The 24,270-nt window shown below is 36.2% G+C and overlaps 1 protein-coding gene across 4 annotated transcripts in view; it reads left to right on the plus strand.

Moving 5' to 3' along the window:
• Positions 1-24,270, plus strand: part of ALKBH8 (alkB homolog 8, tRNA methyltransferase) — a 78,117-nt gene that overhangs the window by 44,271 nt on the left and 9,576 nt on the right. For all 4 annotated transcript variants that reach the window (XM_082409496.1, XM_082409497.1, XM_082409495.1 and 1 more), the window contains exons 8-10: positions 2,255-2,361; positions 10,092-10,243; positions 19,915-20,171. In XM_082409496.1, the coding sequence (XP_082265622.1) occupies positions 2,255-2,361; positions 10,092-10,243; positions 19,915-20,171 (516 nt within the window). The remainder of the gene's footprint in view (positions 1-2,254; positions 2,362-10,091; positions 10,244-19,914; positions 20,172-24,270) is intronic.

Consider the following 24,270-nt stretch of genomic DNA (forward strand, 5'->3'; position numbering starts at 1 on the left):
TGAACACGTGGAGGTGCTGGGAGAGTGGTGTGCCCAGAGAGGGCATGGGTGTTCTGTACTCCTTACCTTGTCCTATACATCTCTTGCATCTGATGTTCATCTGTATGCATTATCATATCCTTTTATAATAAACTAATAAACAGTAAGTAAACTGTCTTCCTGAGTTCTGTGAGCTTCTCTAGTAAATCAATAATGATCATCAATAATAATCATTAATAAGTATTCTGTACATTTTTTAACATAATTCCCATAACATTTGGATTATTTGGTAGTGTATTTTTCTTCCTTGAAACTTGGCTTTTATATTTCAGCAAAATGTTTCCAAAAAAAAAAAAAAAAGTTTCCACATTAATTAGTGTCATGTTTGTATTTGTCTTGTCAGTTCTAATCATTTGTTTAAACTGAGATTTCCCTATTTTAAAATCATTACTCTGTTGATAGGAGAGGATGTGTTTTAATTTCACAAATATATATGTATTTTGTATTTTTAAAACATGTGGAATATTAATTAGCCAGAAACTGTAATCTCTAGGTGGGCAGAGAATATGTCTCTTATTCACCATTGGAGTCTTTGATGCCTCACACAGTGATTAATAAATATTTGTCTAATGAATGAGTTATAGTCTAGTCTCTCAGAATATTTTCCCATCAAGAGTTTTCACCCAGACAGTTTTCATTCCTTTAAGCCACAACTGATCATTTCTAATAATGTAATTAATAAATACGCTATTATTTTTTCTTATGTGTGGACCTTAGTGTCTATTCAGAAAATTGAAGCCTATATATAATGGCTTAAAAATGGGCCACAGTGGGGTTTGCTCCCCTTTTCCCAACATTTTATTATGAAAATTTTCATACCGTAAAGTTGATAGTATTATACAGTAAATCCCTATATACTCACCACCTGATGCTACAGTTAACATTTTAATATACTTGCCTTATTAAATATCTATTCATCTAACTACCCTCTGTCTGTCTGTCAGTCCATCTTCTTTTATTTATACGTTTCAGGGAAGTTTCACGCCCAGAACTTCAGAATTTATCTACAGTGTTTATAAAATAGAATGCTTTTGGAGTATGACTATTTGAAATTATATGTCATCATTTGGAACAGATAATTGTTTGGAAAATTAAATTCTATCATCTTTATTTTCCATACTTAGGTTGGAATGGCAGATGAGAAGGGGAAAAAACCAGCTTAGATCTGTATAATTTTGTATAGTTTACAAAGAATTTTCATGTGCATTATCTAACTTGATCCAATATTATTATTAATAATAGTAGGTAACAGTTACTGAATGCTTTCTTTGGTGCCAGGTACTGTGCTAAGTTTACCTTTAGTGAAGGTACTATGCTAAATTATGTTCATCCCACTGATATTTGGTTGTCATATTTATTTTTCAGATGGATTGATTTGTTCATTTAAATATTTTTTAGCCCTGTCACACGCCTTTTTTAAATTCACATTTGTTAGCTGCTGCTATGTTTAGACTGAAGTCATCAGTGTTTGGGTTCCTGAGCACAAAAATATTTTCTTGGCTGTTGTACCTTTATATGTTGCTATTTATAATATTTGATCGTAATTTAGGAAGAATTGCTGAAAATCCTCCTGTGTTCTTTATCTCTTGTAAATCAGTCTCTAAAATCCAAAATGTTGCATGACTTTAAAGGCAAAATGGATTATATGAGAATCTGCATCTAATAGTTACTTTCCCTTATATTATGAATTATTAATATTTCTATGAATAATAATAGTGTTTTTTGTATTTATGATGTGCCAGATACTGTAATTTATATCCATTTAACAATCCTGTAAGAGTTGAAGAAACTGGACACAGAAGGGTTAAATGACTTGTCCTGAGTCATATGGCCAATAAATGAAAAAGCCAGGATATGAATGTATCAGCTCCTAAGTCCTTGTGTTTGACCACTACCCTAGTGTTTTGCATAGTATATGTATGCTCCTCAGACCATCCGCATCATAATTTCCTTAGGTGACTGTTAGAAATGCAGATTCCTGAGCTTCACGATACACCTACTGAGTCTCTCTGTGGATTAAACATATTTTTTAGTCATTCAGTTGATTCTTATGTACACCTAAATTTGAGAACCTCTGTGCTATGCCATCCTATAAGCATTACCATGTTTTAATCTCTTATTAGCCTAGAAAGATAGCCAGAATCAATGAATCGTTCTTATTCTTGGAGTACATGACATTTTGGATTGATCTTTATGCTTTTGTCTTTAATTCAAGATTGTCATGGATTTTAAGCACCCAGGTGGTGTCACAGTGCCCATTATGCTGCCTTGTAGGAGTTTGCTGGTGATGACAGGAGAATCTAGATACCTTTGGACCCATGGGTATGTACTGAAATGACCTTGATGACAGGATACCTTTTGCTTAGTGGGAGTTCTCATTCTTTTCTTCCTGAGCCACCAGAACCATGCTCCAGGCTTGCACATTGAGGCTTCTGGGTTTAAAACCCCAGGGACATCTATGGCTTTTTTAAAACTTTTTATTTTGGAAAAAATTCAAATTTAAAGAAAAGTTGTTTGCATAGTATGGTGAATTCCCTTCACCTTTCATATAGATTTACCAATTGTGAATATTTTGCTGTGCGTTTTCTCTCTCACATGTAATCATTATTATTATTTTTGCTGAATCGTTTGAGAGTAAGTTGCAGCCATCATGACTCTTTACCCTTACATGCTTCATTGCATATTTTTAAAGAGCAAGGACATTGTCTGTATCAGGGGTTGGCAAACAATGGCTCGTGAGTCAAATTCAGCCCTTATTTTTACAAAACTCTTGAGCTAAAAATGGTTTTACATTTTTAAGGGGTTGTAAAGAACAAAAACAAAAAAGAATATGTGGTAGAGACTGTATGTGGCCCTCTGTGCCTAAAATATTTACTATCTGGCCCTGTTACAGAAAAAGTTTGCCAGGCCCTGTTTTATGAAACTGCAGTGTAAGCCTCAAATTCAGGAAATTCAACATTGTAAAATACTCTTATCATACTCTTATACAATCCATCGTGAAATTGTGCTAGTTGTACTTTATAGTATTGTCAAGGAAAAACCAGACCCTGACAGTAGTTAAAGCAGCAAAACCAGATTTTACTCAGGAACTGTTGCAGCAGGGGAAAAGAGACCTCAGTATAGGAGTGGGCTCAATTTCAATACAAAAAGGAGAAATGGAGTTTTATAGGCAAGGAGCCTGGGGTTGGGAATGGGGCAGTGTGGGTGGATAGAAAACTACTAAGAGGAAACATCAATGGTAAGGGGGAATTCTGGCTAAACCAACCATAGGATTCTTGCTTAAGGCAGGCCAGGATGATCAGACATCACCTGGGGGAAACATGCGGGTAAGGAATTTGGTCAGATATCAAGGATGATCAGATATCGAGGGTGGGGGATTTGGGCTAAACTGACTTAGCAGGATTCTTGCTAAAATGGGGCTAGATCTAGAACATACCCAAGGATAGGGCCTATTTGGGCTCAGAGGAACCCGACTAAAGTTTGGTCATGGAGAGAATCTGTCAGTACCTCTTGGTAAGTTTTCCCTCTGATCTAGGATGTGGCCCATTAACCTGCATTACACTTAGTTGTCAATTCTCGTTAGTCTTCTTTAATTTGAAACAATTCCTCAACTTTTCTTTGTCTTTCATGATGTTTATGCTTTTAAGAAGGCCAGTTGTTTTACAGAATGACCCTCAATTTGAGTTTGTTTGATTGAATCTAATCTGAAAGAAATGGCTTATTCACTTTTGGCAGGAATAAATCCTTAGCCTTTTGAGGTGGAAGCATCACACTGCTAAAATTTACATATGTTGTCACTTAAAATACTTCTGAGCTCTGTACTTATTAATACTGCCCTGGTTGGAGATTTTAGCTGATGCATTTTTATAAAAATTCAAGGAAGTGAACATGTAAATGAATTTGTAACCTGTCCTAAATGAGCCATAAAAACAGATGGCCTGATTTTGTGCACTAAGGATTAAATTTGCCTGATTTCTTTTTCACAGCCATTTAAAATATTTTTAACTTTTCAGTAATTGAAAATGGTGATGTGATCCTGTGGTGTTTAAAGTATTCCTGTAATTTTGAGAATATTCACATTTTCTTTTGTTTTAGGTTCAAGGATTTTTACTATTGGTACCATTTAAACTTAAGAGTAATAGCACTATAACAAATACAAAATAAGAAATTACTTTCTATGGGCCTATATTATGAAAATATTTTAATTTGTTCTGGGTAATAGTATAGATTAATTCTCCTAAACATCATCTTGATCAGATTATTTTCTTGTTAAATGTTAAGAGTAGGATCTCTGGAAGGTTGACTTGCAGGTTAATATTTATTTTTAAACCTTTCTCTAGAATCAAAATTTTCTATAATAATTTCAGGGGAAAAAGAACCTTCAGTATTATTTTTAAAGGCTTCCACTGATACCCATTATCTGTAATGTGATTTGCATGTGTGTGTGTGTGTGTGTGTGTGTGTGTGTGTGTTAAGAAGAGAGAGAGAAGGAGGGAGGGAAGGGAAGGGAAGACACACAGAAGTAGCAACAGAGAGAGACTGACCAAACAAATGGTATATCAACTATTGACGGGTTCCTTGGAATCTGGGTGGAAGGGAAGATAAATTGAAAAAGCACATTTAGTGCACTTAAAAATACATATAAACTATAGAAATAAACCTTGGTTAAAAATATTTTGATCTCTGTGCTAATAAAGCACTAGAAAGCACTACTGAAGAAGGTTGATTAACACAGCCAATTCCAAATACTTTTAATTTGATGTATAGTTTACTATTCTAGCCAGCATGCCCTAAATCAAAGATGGCAAACTGGCAACACATGGGTCAAATATAGCAGTCAGGCTGTTTGACTGGTGTGGTAGTGGTCAACGTTGTGGCATTTTAAAAAATTGGTTACACGTGAAAATTAGGAGCTTTTACACAAGAATCTGAATTTTCAGCTTCTCTTGAAAATTGAGAAGATCTGAAACCACAGTATCTTTTGGCAGCAGTAGCTGAGACTATCAATGGACTTCTATAGGTGAGACCTACATTTTCAGATTCTCTAGAGTTCCTGCCACTTTGTATGACTCCCTGAACTATGGCTGAGTATCAGTTGTCATTTATTACTGTGCTTATACTGTTGTTTTTATCTTATAACAGAGTTAAATGAAAATTAAATATTTCTTAAACTCATGTCTGTTTTAAAAGTGGGGTAAAAGGTAGAATGAGCAGGAATGTGTGTTTTAAGAAAAATGGAAGAGAACACTGTTTTTTTAAATGAAGACAATTCCTATGTGTTTAATGGCAAACAATATATTTCTAAACAAATCTACCTGCTTCACTCATTTATGTTAGTTGACTAGCCTTGGGTTGCATTAGTTCACGAGTTTGTGTGAGCTCTCCTTTTAAATTATTTTTGGAGCATTTTCTTTGTGCCAGGTATTGTCTAAAAGCTTTACATATATTAACTCATTTAACTCATATTGTCACAGTGGAAAGTTTTTTTCATGGTTTTGTCCCCATTTTTAAAGGAAATTGGAACATAACTTGTACAAAGTTACAAAACCATTAAAGGGCAGACACGAGATCAGAAAGCCAGGGAGTCTGGCTTCAGGATCTGTGCTCTTAACCATACCGTTATAGCTAAACTTGTTTGCTCCCTTTCATCTGAATTTATACAGTGCCTTGTAGCCTTCAGACTTTTGTCAACTCTTAATGCAATAAATTTCCTTTTCCTTTCCATTCACTTGTTTTTAACATGTAGCTCAACTTTTATTTCCTTTATAACGTATAAAGCTTTTTCTGACTGCAGTAGCCTGAAATAATTTCTCTCTTAACTCCTAAAGACTGTATTGTCTCCTACTGGCTTGTGATGTCTTTCTATTGTATTGAACTGTTATTTAAATCTATAAAAATGTTTTTATCTTTTTATTTAATATTTTCCCAACTAGATTATAATTTAAGTACAGGGGGAAAAAAAGATGTTCAGAGATATGTAAAGAATTAATTATTTTTAACATATGGATTACCTCTTCCTAAAAATCTGAGATTGGTACCCAAAGCAGTAAGTACTGCTTGACCTTTGCCTAAGATTTAACTCAAGGCAAGTGAAGTAATTGACTTCAGAGAGCCGTTATAGAGAACTACTTAGTACCCAGGAAAGAATTGCTAATAAGAGTTTCAAGATATTCATTGTTCTAAAATAAATCTTGACTTTGTTCAACACCATAGTTTTAATCATTTTCAGCTATTAGAGTAACATTCATATAATTTCAGGCATTTTTCCCTTGCTTTTACTTCTAAAAAATTGCTTTTAGCATGAGCTCTTTTAAAAGAGCCATTCTCACGACTCGTTTTATGAGACTGGCATTACCCTGACACCAAAATTTGTTAAGGACATTACAACAAAAGAAAATTACAGACCAGTATCTCTCAGAGATGATAAAAGTCCTTGACAAAATGTTAGAAAATCCAATCCTGCAATATATAAAAAAGAAAACACATCAAGACTAAGTGGAATTTGTCCCAGGATTGCAAGATAGGTGTAACATTTGGAAACCGAACATTAAAAGAACAAAAGAGAAAATATATATAATCGTGTCATCTTGATTGATGCAGAAAATGTATTTGACAGAATTCAGCATCCACTCATGATAAAAACTTGGCAAACTAGGATAAGAAGGAAACTTCTTCAGTCTGATAAAGGGCATCAATGAAAAACCCACAGGCAACATCATACTTAATGATAAAATATTGAATGCTTTTTCCTAAAATATTGAACAAGGCAGGGATTTCTGCTCTCATCACTTCTATTTAATATTGTATTGGATGTCTTAGTATAATAATCCAAGAGAAAGAAGTGAAAATCATATGTATTTGAGAGGAAGAAGTAAAACTCTTTATGATTGTAGATGTAGAAAATCCTAGGAAATCTACAAAGTACTAGAATTAATAACTGAATATAGCATACAGGGTTGTAGCATACAGGGTCAATAATCAAAAAATAATTTTGGGGGAAAGAAATAAAATCCTTTTTAAAATAGTATCAAGACCTTGTTACCAAAACAAACTTGGGTTCACTTGCCCACACGCAGTAAAAGCCAGTCTACTGACGTCAGGTTGTGGTGAAGGAAAGTGCAGAATTTATTGTTGGGCACTGTACACGGAGTCCGGACAGCTAGTGCTCAAAAAGCCCAAACTCCTCAATGGGTTTCAGCAAAGTATTTTTAAAGGCAAGGTGAGGGAGGGGCATCCCAGGGTATGTGATCAGCCTGTGCACAGTTCTTTGATTGGTTGATGTTGAAGTAACAGGGTGGTGTCACAGGGGTTAATATTATCAATCCTTAGGTGCCAGTCGGTCATGGGTGCTCATGGTCATTAAGTAGTTAATTTCTTTCATTTAGTAGGGATTTTAGCATCTGTAAAACAATTCAGGAAATGTGCATCAGATACTATTATCTAGGTACTTCAGAGAGGAGCTAAAAGCAGAGGATATGGGGGAGGGATCTGTCTGGGGAAGGCCACATAAGGTCCTGCTCGGTTACAACCTGTAAAATACTTCTTTTCCAATACTCTGAATTAATTAGTTTCAAAAGTAAACAGTTTCAGAAGCTGTCAGCCTGGAAATTCTGATTTTTTAATTGAGATTTTATTTATATATAACATTGTATTAGTTTCAGATGTACAGCATACTGATTCTCTCTATGTATATATTGCAAAACGGTCAACACAATAAGTCTAGTTAACATCCATCACCACACAGTTACAAATTTTTTTTTTCTTTTATTGGGAACTTTTATGATATACTCTCTTAGCAATTATCAAATATGCAATACAGTATTATTAACTATAGACACCATTACAACACCCGGACTTATTTACTTTATTACGGGAAGTTTATACCTTTTGACCACATTTACCATTTCACACACATTCCCCCACCCGACTTCACCCCACCCCACCCACCCCACAACCACCAATCTGTTTTCTGTATCTATAAGTTTATTTTTATTTTTGTTTTGTTTTGTTTTTTTAAACACAGGGCAGCCTGGGACACTCTCACCTTCCCACCAGGCTGCTGACCTGGATACTTTTGCAGCTCTGGGGTAGGCAGTTTTTTTTAGAAAGGTTTCAGAACACTGTAAAAGAAAAAGAAGACAAAATAACTGCATCAAAATTTAAAACTTCTGCTTATCAGAAGACAGCATTAAGAAAATGAAAAGTCAGGCTATACATGGGGGAAAAAATATCCACAATACATATATCTAACAAAAGACTGGGTATAAGATTTGAACAGATCCTTTACCAGAAGGATCTATGAATGGCTAAAAAACACATGAAAAGAAACACAATATCATTAGTCATCAGAGAAATACAAATTATAACTGAAATTTCATATCACTTGCTACTTGCTAAAATGACTAACATTTAAAACTTAGACAATACCAAGTGTTGGTGAGAATGTCAAGCACCCTGAAACTCTCATATGTTGCTGGTGGGAGTGTAAAATTATGTGCAACCATCTTGGAAAACTGGTAGTTTCTTACACTATGACCCACCAATTTCACTCTTAGGTATTTTCCCAAGAGTAATAAAAGTATATATCTGAAAAAGATGTGTATACGCTTTATTTGTAATAGTCCCAAACTAAGAATGCCAAATATCAATAAACAGGAGATTTTGGATAAATAATGGCATGTTCATATAATGAAATTTTACTCAGTGATTAAAGAAAAACAGTGAACTGCTGAAACACACAACAACATGGCTAAATCCCAAAATTATGTTCAATGGACAAAGCCAGATACAAAATAGTGCCAACTATATATGAAATTCAAGAACAGGCAGAACTATATGGATAGAAGTCAGAATAGTCGTTGCTTTGAAGGGGGGAAATACTGACTGGAAAGGGCACGAGGGAATTTCCTTGGGTAATTGTCTTGATTGGGTTGGTGGATACATGGTTGTGTGCATTTGTCAAAATTCATTGAACTGTACACTTAAGATCTGTGCATTTCACTCTATAAATTTAATTTGAAAAGACCATATTTTCTTACTTTTAGTAGAAAAGATCAAAAGATCAAAAATTTGATCTTACTTCCAAGATTCCCTTTAAACTTTCTTATAATCTACAATGACTTGTACTTTTCTGTCTTTAGTTTTCAATCTTTGTTTTACTTATTTTATCTATGTCAATCATATACTTTTTTGTTCCATTATCTGTTGTTTTCTGATGTTGATGTCCTTGACTTGCAGATAGATTTCACTTACTAAGAAAGATATAATAGAAATTCCAGTGATAATTATGTATTTGTCTATTTCTCCTTTTAGATTTTGTTTTCACTTTTTGCTTTATATATTTTGAGGCTGTGCTATTAGTTAGGTGCATACAAATATATAGGGTTTTTACATAATATTTTTCCGTTGGATTGACCCTGTTATCATTATGAAATGTTCCTTTTTATCTCTATTCATATTTATTGCCTTAAAGTCTACTTTGTATGATTAGTATAGCTATACCACTTTTCTTTTGGTTTTGCTAGGTATATGCAAAATATTTGTTTTTTGTATGTTGTATCTTTTTTTCTATCATTTTTCAACCATTCTCTGTCCTTATTTATAAGGTGTGTCTCTTGTAATCAGCATATAGTTGGATTTTTAAAAACATCCAATCTGAAATTCTTTGTTCTTTAATTGGATTTAAAGTCCTTTTACATTTAACATTACTGATAATTGGATTTAAATTTACTATCTATTTGTTTCCTCTTTGTCCCATCTGTTTCTTGTTTTTTCTTCCTTGACATTGGTATTAATTAAGCATTTGTTATTGTTCTATTTTTCCCCCTTGCATAGTTTGTTAGCTGTAAATGATTACCCTGGAGATAATTTCCTAAGAGACAAAGACTTCTATTTCTTTGTTTTTTTTCCACAATGCTTAGCAATTCAGGGAATCCAATAGATATTTGCAATAAATTCTTCTAGATTTACTCTATTTGCTTAATATTTTTAAAGGACCTGAAATATTTTTCTGAATACAGTGTTAAATAAACTAATTTGACTGTTGTTTTTAGAATCACACCCAGAAAATTTGATACTGTTCAAGCATCCAGGGGTCACAAAAGTGGAATTATCACCGGAGATGTTGAAGACTTAACTTTAAGCAAGAGGGGAATACGGACATCATTTACCTTTAGGAAAGTGAGGCAAACACCTTGTAATTGTAGTAAGTATATAATTTTGGTTCTCCTGTAAAATGGAGTAAATCTACTATGAAAATCTTTTAAAGTCCCATAAGAACTGAGAAGAGCTTTGTCTTAACTCCTCTAATGGCATTTCCCGTGTTCTGACTTGTATTGTACTTACATATACTTTTCTTAACCACCCCCGTGGTTAAGTTTATATTCCTTGAGGGCAGGGACTGCATCTTACTCATCTTTATTTTCCTCAAACATAGTACTTGAGCATAGTTTATGTCTAAATAAATATTTTATTTATTGTAGTCATGGTTAAGAATACTACAGTTTGGGGGCATTAAAATATCACTTGTACAAAAATAAGTTTTTTTGGAAACAGCTTGTTACATTTCTCAATTACTTCTCATTAACCTAACAGGGAAGTTGGAGATGACAAATTGTTCTATAGTAAGTGGATAACTTTAGGGGGATAAACAGTGTTTGTTTTAGTCAGCTTGGAAAGGAGTGCTCAAAAACTTGTAGAGGATGCTGTTTTGAATTGTCTGTATAAGTGCATCATGACCTGTATTTCTTGGACTCAAATAAAAACCCCTTGTGTTTTATAAGTAATATTTTATAATGACAGTGATGTTATGAGCTTTTAACATCCTGGTGGTTTCAGTTATGGGTGGTATCTTAGCAGGAGCTTTTGGATTTAGTCATCTTAAAAACATTTTAAATTAAAAATCTTTATTATATGTATAAGATATTCTGTTAGGAAACTTGGAATCTTCATATTTGATATCTTCATGTTAGTGAAGCTTAAAATAGGTTTTAACAGGTTTTTGTTTCTTTTGTTAAAAGTGTCATTGAGGACTTAAAAACAAAATTTTTTTTATCGATTAAAAAATATTTATTTAGTATTTGATGAATGTCTAACACTGCCAGTAGCTTTACAAAGTATAGAAAAATGAAGCATGGCTCTTGTTCTCAAGGAACTTGAAATTTAGTAGAAGAGACAAGTTAGTTTTCTTATGCAAATGTTTTTTTGTTATGGACATTCATTTAAGAGATGCTATAAGAAGCTCTGATTGTATATTCAGTTTACAGATTTTTTTAAAGTTCAAGGCCATCTTTTGGATACTTTTGGTCAAAATTTGTGGATTTAAGTGATCCTCCCTTTACATAACTGAGATGTTCATAATTTCCAAGAGAATAAAATTTTTAGCAAGACCAGTTTAAGATAATTGTAATGTATATTGTAGTGTAATTGTAATTCTGATGTAACCAACATAATGTAACCCATCTGTTTCCACATGTATGTTTTAGAGCTCTCAGGCTTTCTGGGGCTACCCTTTTCTTAAATGTCTACATAAAGTGTTTAGAGCTTCACTTTACACATTAGTAGGGACTAGATAGTTCCACTCCCATTCAAGGTTTGGAATCTTCTAGTTATATTTAGGGAAAATTCCTGAAGCCATCAATTCTTTGCTGCCACATGATTTCTAATTATTGCTAAGTCTTGTCTGTGGTTTCTCTGGGAACACTACTTCTTCCTTTATTCTCTAGTATGCTACCCATAAAAAAGATGTTGTGTGCCACAGACTGGCTGAAGACAAAGGGAAATTATAGCATAGCCGAGAAAAGGCAAGGATTTGAAATGAATATTAGACGTTATTGCAGAGAACAGGGAACACTTCAAAATTAATTTGAGACATTGTATCCTAAATTTCCTCTGTCATCTTTCTACTTGCTGGTGTTCTCCTTAGGATTTGCTCATTCTTTTGAAGGAGGCAACACAGTGTAGTCATTGAGAATGTGGATTCAGGAGTCTCCACTGCCAGGGTTCAAATCTTGACTCTATGACTTACCATCTTTGTCACTTTAGGATCATTATTTAATATTCCGTGAGTCAGTTTCCTCATCTGTAAAATGAATGTAATAGTACCTATTCATAGTGTTACTGTGAGGATTGAGAAAATATATGTAAACTGCTTCAAATAGTATTCATTAGATCTTGTGATTATTACCAAATCACACTTTGTTTCTAGGTCTGGTTCTTCTTCTGAGAGTCCTAGGGTCCCCAGAACTCCTACCAAGACAAAAACCTTAAATCCTGTTAATTGCTAAATTTCTTCTGGTTACGCCAGGCCCATCAAGATGCTTTCCTGAATAAGAGGACCCTTAATCCCAAGATGAAATAGGCATCTGCATTATAAGGCATGCAGAAATACAGTCATATTTTGTTTCAAATGGATTTACCCCTTCTTATATTAGACCCCTCACATACATAATTGGACTTGCTAGGTAAGAACTACTTTTTTTTTTTTTAACATCTTTATTGGAGTATAATTGCCTTACAATGGTGTGTTAGTTTCTGCTTTATAACAAAGTGAATCAGTTATACATATACATATGTTCCCATATCTCTTCCCTCTTGCATCTCCCTCCCTCCTGCCCTCCTATCCCACACGTCTAGGTGGTCACAAAGCACAGAGCTGATCTCCCTGTGCTATGTGGTTGTTTCCCACTAGCTATCTATTTTACGTTTGGTAGTGTATATATGTCCATGCCACTCTCTCTCTTTGTCACGTCTTACCCTTCCCCCTCCCCATATCCTCAAGTCCATTCTCTGGTAGGTCTGTGTCTTTATTCCCGTCTTGCCACTAGTTCTTCATAACCTTTTTTTTTTTTCCTTAGATTCCATATATATGTGTTAGCATACTGTATTTGTTTTTCTCTTTCTGACTTACTTCACTCTGTATGACAGACTCTAACTCCATCCACCTCACTACAAATAACTCCATTTCGTTTCTTTTTATGGCTGAGTAATATTCCATTGTATATATGTGCCACATCTTCTTTATCCATTCATCTGATGATGGACACTTAGGTTGCTTCCATGTCCTGGCTATTGTAAATAGAGCTGCAATGAACATTTTGGTACATGACTCTTTGAATTATGGTTTTCTAAGGGTGTATGCCCAGTAGTGGGATTGCTGGGTCGTATGGTAGCTCTATTTTTAGTTTTTTAAGGAACCTCCATACTGTTCTCCATAGTGGCTGTATCAATTTACATTCCCACCAACAGTGCAAGAGTGTTCCCTTTTCTCCACACCCTCTCCAGCACTTATTGTTTGTAGATTTTTTGATGATGGCCATTCTGACCAGTGTGAGATGATATCTCATTGTAGTTTTGATTTGCATTTCTCTAATGATTATGACGTTGAGCATTCTTTCATGTGTTTGTTGGCAATCTGTATATCTTCTTTGGAGAAATGTCTATTTAGGTCTTCTGCCCATTTTTGGATTGGGTTGTTTGTTTTTTTGTTATTGAGCTGAATGAGCTGCTTGTAAATCTTGGAGATTAATCCTTTGTCACTTGCTTCATTTGCAAATATTTTCTCCCATTCTGAGGGTTGTCTTTTGGACTTGTTTATGGTTTCCTTTGCTTTGCAAAAGCTTTTAAGTTTCATTAGGTCCCATTTGTTTATTTTTGTCTTTATTTCCATTTCTCTAGGAGGTGGGTCAAAAAGGATCTTGCTGTGATTTATGTCATAGAGTGTTCTGCCTATGTTTTCCTCTAAGAGTTTGATAGTGTCTGGCCTTACATTTAGGTCTTTAATCCATTTTGAGTTTATTTTTGTGTATGGTGTTAGGGAGTGTTCTAATTTCATTCTTTTACATGTAGCTGTCCAGTTTTCCCAGCACCACTTATTGAAGAGGCTGTCTTTTCTCCACTTTATATGCTTGCCTCCTTTATCAAAGATAAGGTGACCATATGTGTGTGGGTTTATCTCTGGGCTTTCTATCCTGTTCCATTGATCTATGTTTCTGTTTTTGTGCCAGTACCAAACTGTCTTGATTACTGTAGCTTTGTAGTATAGTCTAAAGTCAGGGAGCCTGATTCCTCCAACTCCATTTTTCGTTCTCAAGATTGCTTTGGCTATTCGGGGTCTTTTGTGTTTCCATACAAATTGTGAGATTTTTTGTTCTAGTTCTGTGAAAAATGCCAGTGGTAGCTTGATAGGGATTGCATTGAATCTTTAGATTGCTTTGGGTAGTAGAATCATTTTCACAATGTTGATTCTTCCAATCCAAGAACATGGTATATCTCTCCATCTATTTGTATCATCTCTAATTTCTTTCATCAGTGTCTTATAATTTTCTGCATACAGGTCTTTTGTCTCCTTAGGTAGGTTTATTCCTAGATATTTAATTCTTTTTGTTGCAATGGTAAATGAGAGTGTTTTCTTAATTTCACTTTCAGATTTTTCATCATTAGTGTATAGGAATGCAAGAGATTTCTGTGCATTAATTTTGTATCCTGCTACTTTACCAAATTCATTGATTAGCTCTAGTAGTTTTCTGGTAGCATCTTTAGGATTCTCTATATATAGTATCATGTCATCTGCAAACAGTGACAGCTTTACTTCTTCTTTTCCGATTTGGATTCCTTTTATTTCTTTGTCTTCTCTGATTGCTGTGGCTAACACTTCCAAAACTATGTTGAATAATAGTGGTGAGAGTGGGCAACCTTGTCTTGTTCCTGATCTTAGTGGAAATGGTTTCAGTTTTTCACCATTGAGGACAATGTTGGCTGTGGGTTTGTCATATTTGGCCTTTATTATGTTGAGGAAAGTTCCCTCTATGCCTACTTTCTGCAAGGCTTTTATCATAAGTGGGTGATGAATTTTGTCAAAAGCTTTCTCTGCGTCTATTGAGATGATCATATGGTTTTTCTCCTTCAATTTGTTAATATGGTGTATCACATTGATTGATTTGCATATATTGAAGAATCCTTGCATTCCTGGGATAAACCCCACTTGATCATGGTGTATGATCCTTTTAATGTGCTATTGGAATCTGTTTGCTAGTATTTTGTTGAGGATTTTTGCATCTATGTTCATCAGTGATATTGGCCTGTAGTTTTCTTTCTTTGTGACATCTTTGTCTGGTTTTGGTATCAGGGTGATGGTGGCCTCGTAGAATGAGTTGGGTAGTATTCCTCACTCTGTAATATTTTGGAAGAGTTTGAGAAGGATAGGTGTTAGCTCTTCTCTAAATGTTTGATAGAATTCGCCTGTGAAGCCATCTGGTCCTGGGCTTTTGTTTGTTGGAAGGCTTTTAATCACAGTTTCAATTTCAGTGCTTGTGATTGGTCTGTTCATATTTTCTATTTCTTCCTGGTTCAGTCTCGGCAGGTTGTGCATTTCTAAGAATTTGTCCATTTCTTCCAGGTTGTCCATTTTATTGGCATAGAGTTGCTTGTAGTAATCTCTCATGATTGTTTGTATTTCTGCAGTGTCAGTTGTTACTTCTCCTTTTTCATTCCTATTTCTATTGGTTTGAGTCTTCTCCCTTTTTTTCTTGATGAATCTGGCTAATGGTTTATCTGTTTTGTTTATCTTCTCAAAGAACCAGCTTTTAGTTTTATTGATCTTTGCTATTGTTTCCTTCATTTCTTTCTCATCTGATCTTTATGATTTCTTTCCTTCTGCTATCTTTGGGGGTTTTTTGTTCTTCTTTCTCTAATTGCTTTAGGTGCAAGGTTAGGTTGTTTATTCGAGATGTTTCCTGTTTCTTGATGTAGGCTTGTATTGCTATAAACATCCCTCTTACAACTGCTTTTTGTTGCATCCCATAGGTTTTGGGTCATCGTGCCTCCATTGTCATTTGTTTCTAGGTATTTTTTGATTTCCCCTTTGACTTCTTCAGTGATCACTTCATTATTAAGTAGTGTATTGTGTAGCCTCCATGTGTTTGTATTTTTTACAGATCTTTCCCTGTAATTGATATCTAATCTCATAGCATTGTGGTCAGAAAAGATACTTGATATGATTTCAATTTTCTTAAATTTACCAAGGCTTGATTTGTGACCCAAGATATGATCTATCCTGGAGAATGTTCCATGAGCACTTGAGAAGAAAGTGTATTCTGTTGTTTTTGGATGGAATGTGCTATAAATATCAATTAAGTCCATCTTGTTTAATGTATCATTTAAAGCTTGTTTCCTTATTTATTTTCATTTTGGATGATCTGTCCATTGGTGAAAGTGGGGTGTTAAAGTCCCCTACTATGATTGTGTTACTGTCGATTTCCCCTTTTATGGCTGTTAGTATTTGCTGCTCCTATGTTGGGTGCATAAATATTTACAATTGTTATATCTTCTTCTTGGATCAATCCCTTGATCATTATGTAGTGTCCTTCTCTGTCTCTTGTAATAGTCTTTATTTTAAAGTCTTATTTTGTCTGATACGAGAATTGCTACTCCAGCTTTCTTTTGATTTCCATTTGCATAGAATATCTTTTTCCATCCCCTCACTTTCAGTCTGTATGTGTCCCTAGGTCTGAAGTGGGTCTCTTGTAGACAGCATATATACGGGTCTTGTTTTTGTATCCATTCAGCCAGTCTGTTTCTTTTGCTGGGAGCATTTAATCCATTTACGTTTAAGGTAATTATTGATATGTATGTTCCTATTCCCATTTTCTTAAATGTTTTGGGTTTGTTATTATAGGTGTTTTCCTTCTCTTGTGTTTCTTGCCTAGAGAAGTTCCTTTAACATTTCTTGTAAAGCTGGTTTGGTGGTGCTGAACTCTCTCAGCTTTTGCTTGTCTGTAAAGGTTTTAATTTCTCCATCAAATCTGAATGAGATCCTTGCTGGGTAGAGTAATCTTGGTTGTAGGTTTTTCTCCTTCATCACTTTAAGTATATCCTGCCACTCCCTTCTGGCTTGCAGAGTTTCTGCTGAAAGATCAGCTGTTAACCTTATGGGGATTCCCTTGTGTGTTATTTGTTGTTTTTCCCTTGCTGCTTTTAATATGTTTTCTTTATATTTAATTTTTGATAATTTGATTAATATGTATCTTGGCGTGTTTCTCCTTGGATTTATCCTGTATGGGACTCTCTGTACTCCAGGACTTGATTAACTATTTCCTTTCCCATATTAGGGAAGTTTTCAACTATAATCTCTTCAAGTATTTTCTCAGTCCCTTTCTTTTCCTCTTCTTCTTCTGGGACCCCTATAATTCGAATGTTGGTGCATTTAATGTTGTCCCAGAGATCTCTTAGACTGTCCTCATTTCTTTTCATTCTTTTTTCTTTATTCTGCTGTGCAGTAGTTATTTCCACTATTTTATCTTCCAGGTCACTTACCCGTTCTTCTGCCTCATTTATTCTGCTATTGATCCCTTCTAGAATATTTTTTATTTCATTTATTGTGTTTTTCATCGTTGCTTGGTTCCTCTTTAGTTCTTCTACATCCTTATTAAATGTTTCTTGCATTTTGTCTCTTCTATTTCCGAGATTTTGGATCATCTTTACTATCATTATTCTGAATTCTTTTTCAGGTAGACTGCCTATTTCCTCTTCATTTGTTAGGTCTAGTGTGTTTTTACCTTGCTCCTTCATTTGCTGTTTGTTTTTCTGTCTTCTCATTTTGCTAATCTTACTGTGTTTGGGGTCTCCTTTTCGCAGGCTGCAGGTTCGTAGTTCCTGTTGTTTTTGGTATCTGTCCCCAGTGGCTAAGGTTGGTTCAGTGGGTTGTGTAGGCTTCCTGGTGGAGGGGACTAGTGCCTGTGTTCTGGTGGATGGGGCTGGATCTTGTCTTTCTGGTGGGCATGTCCCCGTCTGGTGGTGTGTTTTGGGATGTCTGTGGCCTTATTATGATTTTAGGCAGCCTCTCTGCTAATGGATGGGGCTGTATTCCTGTCTTGCTAGTTGTTTGACATAGGGTATCCAGCACTGTAGCATACTGGTTGTTGAGTGAAGCTGGGTCTCGGTGTTGAGATGGAGATCTCTGAGAGATTTTCACCGTTTGGTATTACGTGGAGTTGAGAGGTGTCTTGTGGACCAGTGTCCTGAAGTTGGCTCTCCCTCCTCAGAGGCACAGCCCTGATGCCTGGCTGGAGCACCAAGAGCCTTTCATCCACATGGCTCAGAATAAAAGGGAGAAAAAATAGAAAGAAAGAGGATAAAATAAAATAAAATAAAATGAAGATAAAATAAAATAAAGCTATTATAATAAAAAATAAGAAAAAAATTATTAAGAAAAAAACCTTTTTTTAAGTAAAAAAAAAAAATGGACACACCGAACCCTAGGACAAATGGTGAAAACAAAGCTATACAGACAAAATCTCACACAGAAGCATACACGTATACACTCACAAAAAGAGGAAAAGGGGAAAAAAATAATACATCCTGCTCCCAAAGTCCACCTCCTCAATTTGAGATGATTCGTTGTCTATTCAGGTATTCAACAGATGCAGGTACATCAAGTTGTTTGTGGAGCTTTAATCCACTGCTTCTGAGGCTGCTGGGAGAAATTTCCCTTTCTCTTCTTTGTTCGCACAGCTCCCAGGTTTCAGCTTTGGATTTGGACCTGCCTTTGCGTTTAGGTTGCCTGAGGACGTCTGTTCTTCTCTCAGACAGGACGGGGTTAAAGGAGCGGCTGCTTCGGGGGCTCTGGCTCACTCAGGCCCGGGGGAGGGAGGGTTACGGATGCAGGGCGAGCCTGCAGCGGCAGAGGCTGGTGTGACGTTGCAGCAGCCTGAGGTGCGCCATGCGTTCTCCCGGGGAAGTTGTCCCTGGATCTCGGGACCCTGGCAGTGGCGGGCTGCACAGGTCCCAGGAGGGGCAGTGTGGATAGTGACCTGTGCTCACACACAGGATTCTTGGTGGCGGCAGCAGCAGCCTTAGTGTCTCATGCCCGTCTCTGGGGTCCACGCTGATAGCTGCGGCTCGCGCCCATCTCTGGAGCTCGTTTAGGCGGCGCTCTGAATCCCCTCTCCTCGCGCACCAGGAAACAAAGAAGCGAGAAAAAGTCTCTTGCCTCTTCGGCAGCTGCAGACTTTGTCCCGGACTCCCTACCGGCTAGATGTGGTGCGCTAACCCCTTCAGGCTGCGTTCACGCCGCCAACCCCAGTCCTCTCCCTGGGATCCGACTGACGCCCGAGCCTCGGCTCCCAGCCCCCGCCCGCCCCGGTGGGTGAGCAGACAAGCCTCTCGGGCTGGTGAGTGCTGCTCGGCACCACTCCTGTGTGCGGGAATCTCTCCACTCTGCCCTCCGCACCCCTGTTGCTGCGCTCTCCTCCGTGGCTCTGAAGCTTCCCCCTCCACCACCCACAGTCTCCGCCCGCGAAGGGGCTTCCTAGTGTGTGGAAACCTTTCCTCCTTCACAGCTCCCTCCCACTGGTGCAGGTCCCGTCCCTGTTCTTTTGTCTCTGTTATTTCTTTTTTCTTTTGCCCTACCCAGGTACATGGGAAGTTTCTTGCCTTTTGGGAGGTCTGACATCTTCTGCCAGCGTTCAGTGGGTGTTCTATAGGAGCAGTTCCACGTGTAGATGTATTTCTGATTTATCTGTGGGGAGGAAGGTGATCTCTGCATCTTACTCTTCCGCCATCTTGCCCAGACCTCCCAAGAACTACTTTTTTTAACTGATAAATCAGAGCCTACTTAACCCTAGTCATCAAACGTGGATTCATTTGCTTTTTCTTTTGATAAAACAATCATACCTTATGAAACATTTGGATAAAAATAATGGTTTAGCGACTTCCCTGGTGGTCCAGTGGTTAAGACTCCATGCTTCCAATGCAGGGGGCTTAGATTCAATCCCGGGTCAGGGAACTAAGATCCCACATGCCGCGTGGTGCGGCCAAAAAATAAGTTTAAAAAACAAACAAATTAGTAAATGGTTTATGTTGCTTTCTTTTATTCATTAGGTTACCCTTTGGTCTGTGACAGCCAGATGAAGGAGACTCCCACATCATTTCCAGAGAGTGATAAAGAAGCCTCACAACTGGAGCAAGAATATGTCCATCAAGTTTATGAAGAAATTGCTAGACACTTTAGCAGCACGAGACATACCCCTTGGCCACACATTGTGGAGTTTTTGAAAGCTTTGCCAAGTGGTTCATTAGTTGCTGATATTGGATGTGGAAATGGAAAGTATCTTGGCATCAATAAGGAGTTATATATGGCAAGTAATTGTTGCTTCTGGCTTTGTTTTTCCTTTATTTGTAAGGGTTATTATCACCTTCATCATGATATAATGCTGTGTTTTTAGGTCACTGCAGAAAATTGTAACCAACAGGTTGAAAATTAATGAACACTCCCATTCTTTTTTATTCCTCTAGAAATTTATGGGCAGGCCATTATTTGCAGTTTTTTTTTTGGTCCCTTCAGATTTTGCTTTCTAAGAAGATTATTTTATCAGTAAAGCTATCTTATATTTATAAAACTCTTTACAGGTTATAAAGGATTTTTATAGAAACCATTTTCTTTCCTAGTTCCTTGTAAGTATGAGAAGTATAAAGCAGATATTTTTATCCATCTTTTATAAATGAAGAAACTGAGGCTCACAGAGGTTATATTACTTCCTTGGTGTTATATTATTAGAGGATATAGCTGGAACTTGAACCTATGCCTTATGACTCCAAATCTAGTGTTCTTTTACTCATAATAGAAAAAAAAAGGTTAGTATTTATTGTTGTCTTACTGTTGGGAAAATTAAACCTCAAGTAGATTAAAAATTTGACCAAGGTTATAGTGCTAGACCTAGAACTTAACCCACTTCTCTCTGATGCCAAAGTTTCTGTTTTCAGTTGTTATAATTTCCTTTTCTTTTCTTTTTTTTTAAATGTCTCCAGATATTGGCTAATGTACCCTGGGAAGAAAAGCATTTAAAAACCAGTTATCTTGGGCTTTGTTCTTTTTTTAAAAAATTTATTTATTATTTATTTATTGTTTATTTTTGGCTGTGTTGGGTCTTCGTTTCTGTACGAGGGCTTTCTCTAGTTGCAGCAAGCGGGGGCCACTCTTCATTGCGATGTGCGGGCCTCTCACTATCGTGGCCTCTCTTGTTGCGGAGCATAGGCTCCAGACGCGCAGGCTCAGTAGTTGTGGCTCGTGGGCCTAGTTGCTCCGCGGCATGTGGGATCTTCCCAGACCAGGGCTCGAACCCGTGTCCCCTGCATTAACAGGCAGATTCTCAACCACTGCGCCACCAGGGAAGCCCTATAATTTCCTTTTCTAATGGATCACTTTTTTCTCTGCTGTGCTAGGAAGTAGGAAGTTCTCCCTGCATTAGTGCATTGTTGTAAGTACTCATGTCAACACTGCTCTGTGAGGACTGGAGCTTCCCTTTCTCAAGATTAGGGGAGGAAGGACTAGAGTAAGGGGAGTATATAAGGAGAATGAGAGCAGTCTACCTTCATGGGCTGTTATAGTATATCAGATTGCTTGTAATCTTTATTTTTACCTCATCCTAGATATTGTACACCTACATGAAGAAAGAACGGTACTACTGCAGTTGAGGAAAGGTAGACTTTGTGCATTAAGAGGCATTTAAAAGAATCGCTTTTCATCAAGATAAGACAAGTATTCATATATTGTCATCATGTTTACAATTGAATTTTAGTTTATAAAGAATAAGGTCTAGTGAATTAAGTTTGTTCATGTTGAAGAGGAAATAGGTTTCAGATTTGTCACAACTCTAACCACAGCTTAAAACAAAGTATATCTTCTGATGTTTTAATCTTAAGGTACTGTCCAAAAATGTTTCTCAGGAAGCTCTGCCTTTACACTTTCTTGATGATAACCTGTGGCTTTGTCTAGTCAGGTATCAATTGTGACAGTGAAACTAGGTTGAAGTCAAACACACTGACTTAGTCATATGATAATACTGTCCTGTTACAGTTAAGAAAAATGATTTCTTGATAAACTGAACCAAAAACCTGAAGCTGATTCAAGAAGGAATATATCCAGAAGAATTAGAAAATCATAAGTGTACTCACTCTCCATAATCTACATTCGTTTTATCAGTAGCAGTCTGCAGTGTTCTTTCCTGTCTGCTCTTCCTGGAACCTACTGCCATTGTCTGACCTCTAGGGAAGGCTCAGTAGGTGTGGTTCAATGAATGAATGAAAACTACTTGTCTGGTTGGAGTTATGGTTTTCATTATACAAGAAATGGAATTATATATGATAAAAGAGAAACCTAATTTTTTAAGCTGCTAAGGCTCCAACCTGGATGGAGCAATGATACTTGAGTGTATTTTGAACAGCCATCTTTGAGCATGAAAATATGTGCATTTCTTGACATTCATGAGAGGATGTGACCTGAGACATTCATTCTGGGTATTCAAATGTATATCTAAGATAGTCTCAGAATTTAAAAAGTTATTAGTATCACTATTTTATATAATTTCCTTTACAAAGTATATTTTAAAAATACTGGCTTGGGCTCTCATGGAAATAGTTTTATAAACAACTATTCATTTCTCTTAGAAGTATATGTGGTGAATCTGTTCTTATCTGATCTGAGTTATGCATGAGCTTGTTCTTCTGCTCTTTAACTCAAAATTTCTATATTCTAGCTAAGAAACATTTCTTATTTAGACTCCATCATTCCTAGCATCAGCATTAGCTGTTGGCTTTATTTTCAGAGTTAAATTTTATAAGAAAGATTTTATACCTTCAAGAAACTTATTGCCTTTATAATTGTACCAATAATAGATGAGATGTGCATACCCAGAGCTTGGTCTAGCTTATTCACTACGTGATGTTCTGTGCATGGATCTTGGAGTACCCTCAGTCCGAATGTGTTTCTTAGATAAATACTTAAAAACAAGACCTGTATATATGCTGTCTACAAGAGACCCACTTCGGACCTAGGGACACATACAGACTGCAAGTGAGGGGATGGAACAAGATATTCTATGCAAACGTAAATCAAAAGAAAGCTGGAGTAGCATTTCTCATATCAGACAAAAGATACTTTAAAATAAAGACTATTACAAGAGACAAAGAAGGACACTACATAATGATTAAGGGATCAATCCAAGAAGAAGATATAACAATTGTAAATATGCACCCAACATAGGAGCACCTCACTACATGACAAATGCTAACAGCCATAAAAGGGGAAATTGACAGTAACACAATCATAGTAGGGGACTTTAACACCCCACTTTCACCAATGGACAGATCATCCAAAATGAAAATAAATAAGGAAACAAGCTTTAAATGATACATTAAACAAGATGGACTTAATCGATATTTATAGCACATTCCATCCAAAAACAACAGAATACACTTTCTTCTCAAGTGCTCATGGAACATTCTCCAGGATAGATCATATCTTGGGTCACAAATCAAGCCTTGGTAAATTTAAGAAAATTGAAATCATATCAAATATCTTTTCCAACCACAACTCTATGAGACTAGATTAGGAAAAAATCTGTACAAAATACAAACACATGGAGGCTAAACAGTACACTACTAAATAACCAAGAGATCACTGGAGAAATCAAAGAGGAAATCAAAAAATACCTAGAAACAAATGACAATGAAAACACGATGACCCAAAACCTATGGGATGCAGCAAAAGCAGTTCTAAGAGGGAAGTTTATAGCAATACAATCCTACCTCAAGAAACAAGAAACATCTCAAATAAACAATCTAACTGTACACCTAAAACAATTAGAGAAAGAAGAAAAAAAACCCCGAAGTTCACAGAAAGAAAGAAATCATAAAGAACAGATTAGAAATAAATGAAAAAGAAATGAAGGAAACAATAGCAAAGATCAATAAAATTAAAAACTGGTTCTTTGAGAAGATAAACAAAATTGATAAACCATTAGCCAGACTCATCAAGCAAAAAAGGGAAAAGACTCAAATCAACAGAACTAGAAATGAAAAAGGAGAAGTAACAACTGACACTGCAGAAATACAAAGGATCATGAGAGATTACTTACAAGCAACTATATCCCAATAAAATGGACAACCTGGAGGAAATGGACAAATTCTTAGAAAAGCACAACCTTCTGAGACTGAACCAGAAAGAAATAGAAAATATAAATAAACCAATCACAAGCACTGAAATTGAGACTGTGATTAAAAATCTTCCAACAAACAAAAGCCGAGGACCAGATGGCTTCACAGGCGAATTCTATCAAACATTTAGAGAAGAGCTAACACCTATTCTTCTCAAAGTCTTCCAAAATATAGCAGAGGGAGGAACACTCCCAAACTCATTCTGCGAGGCCACCATCAACCTGATAACAAAAGCAGACAAAG

Source organism: Balaenoptera physalus (assembly GCF_965194825.1).
Source record: "Balaenoptera physalus genome assembly, chromosome: 10".
Lineage (NCBI taxonomy): Eukaryota > Metazoa > Chordata > Mammalia > Artiodactyla > Balaenopteridae > Balaenoptera > Balaenoptera physalus.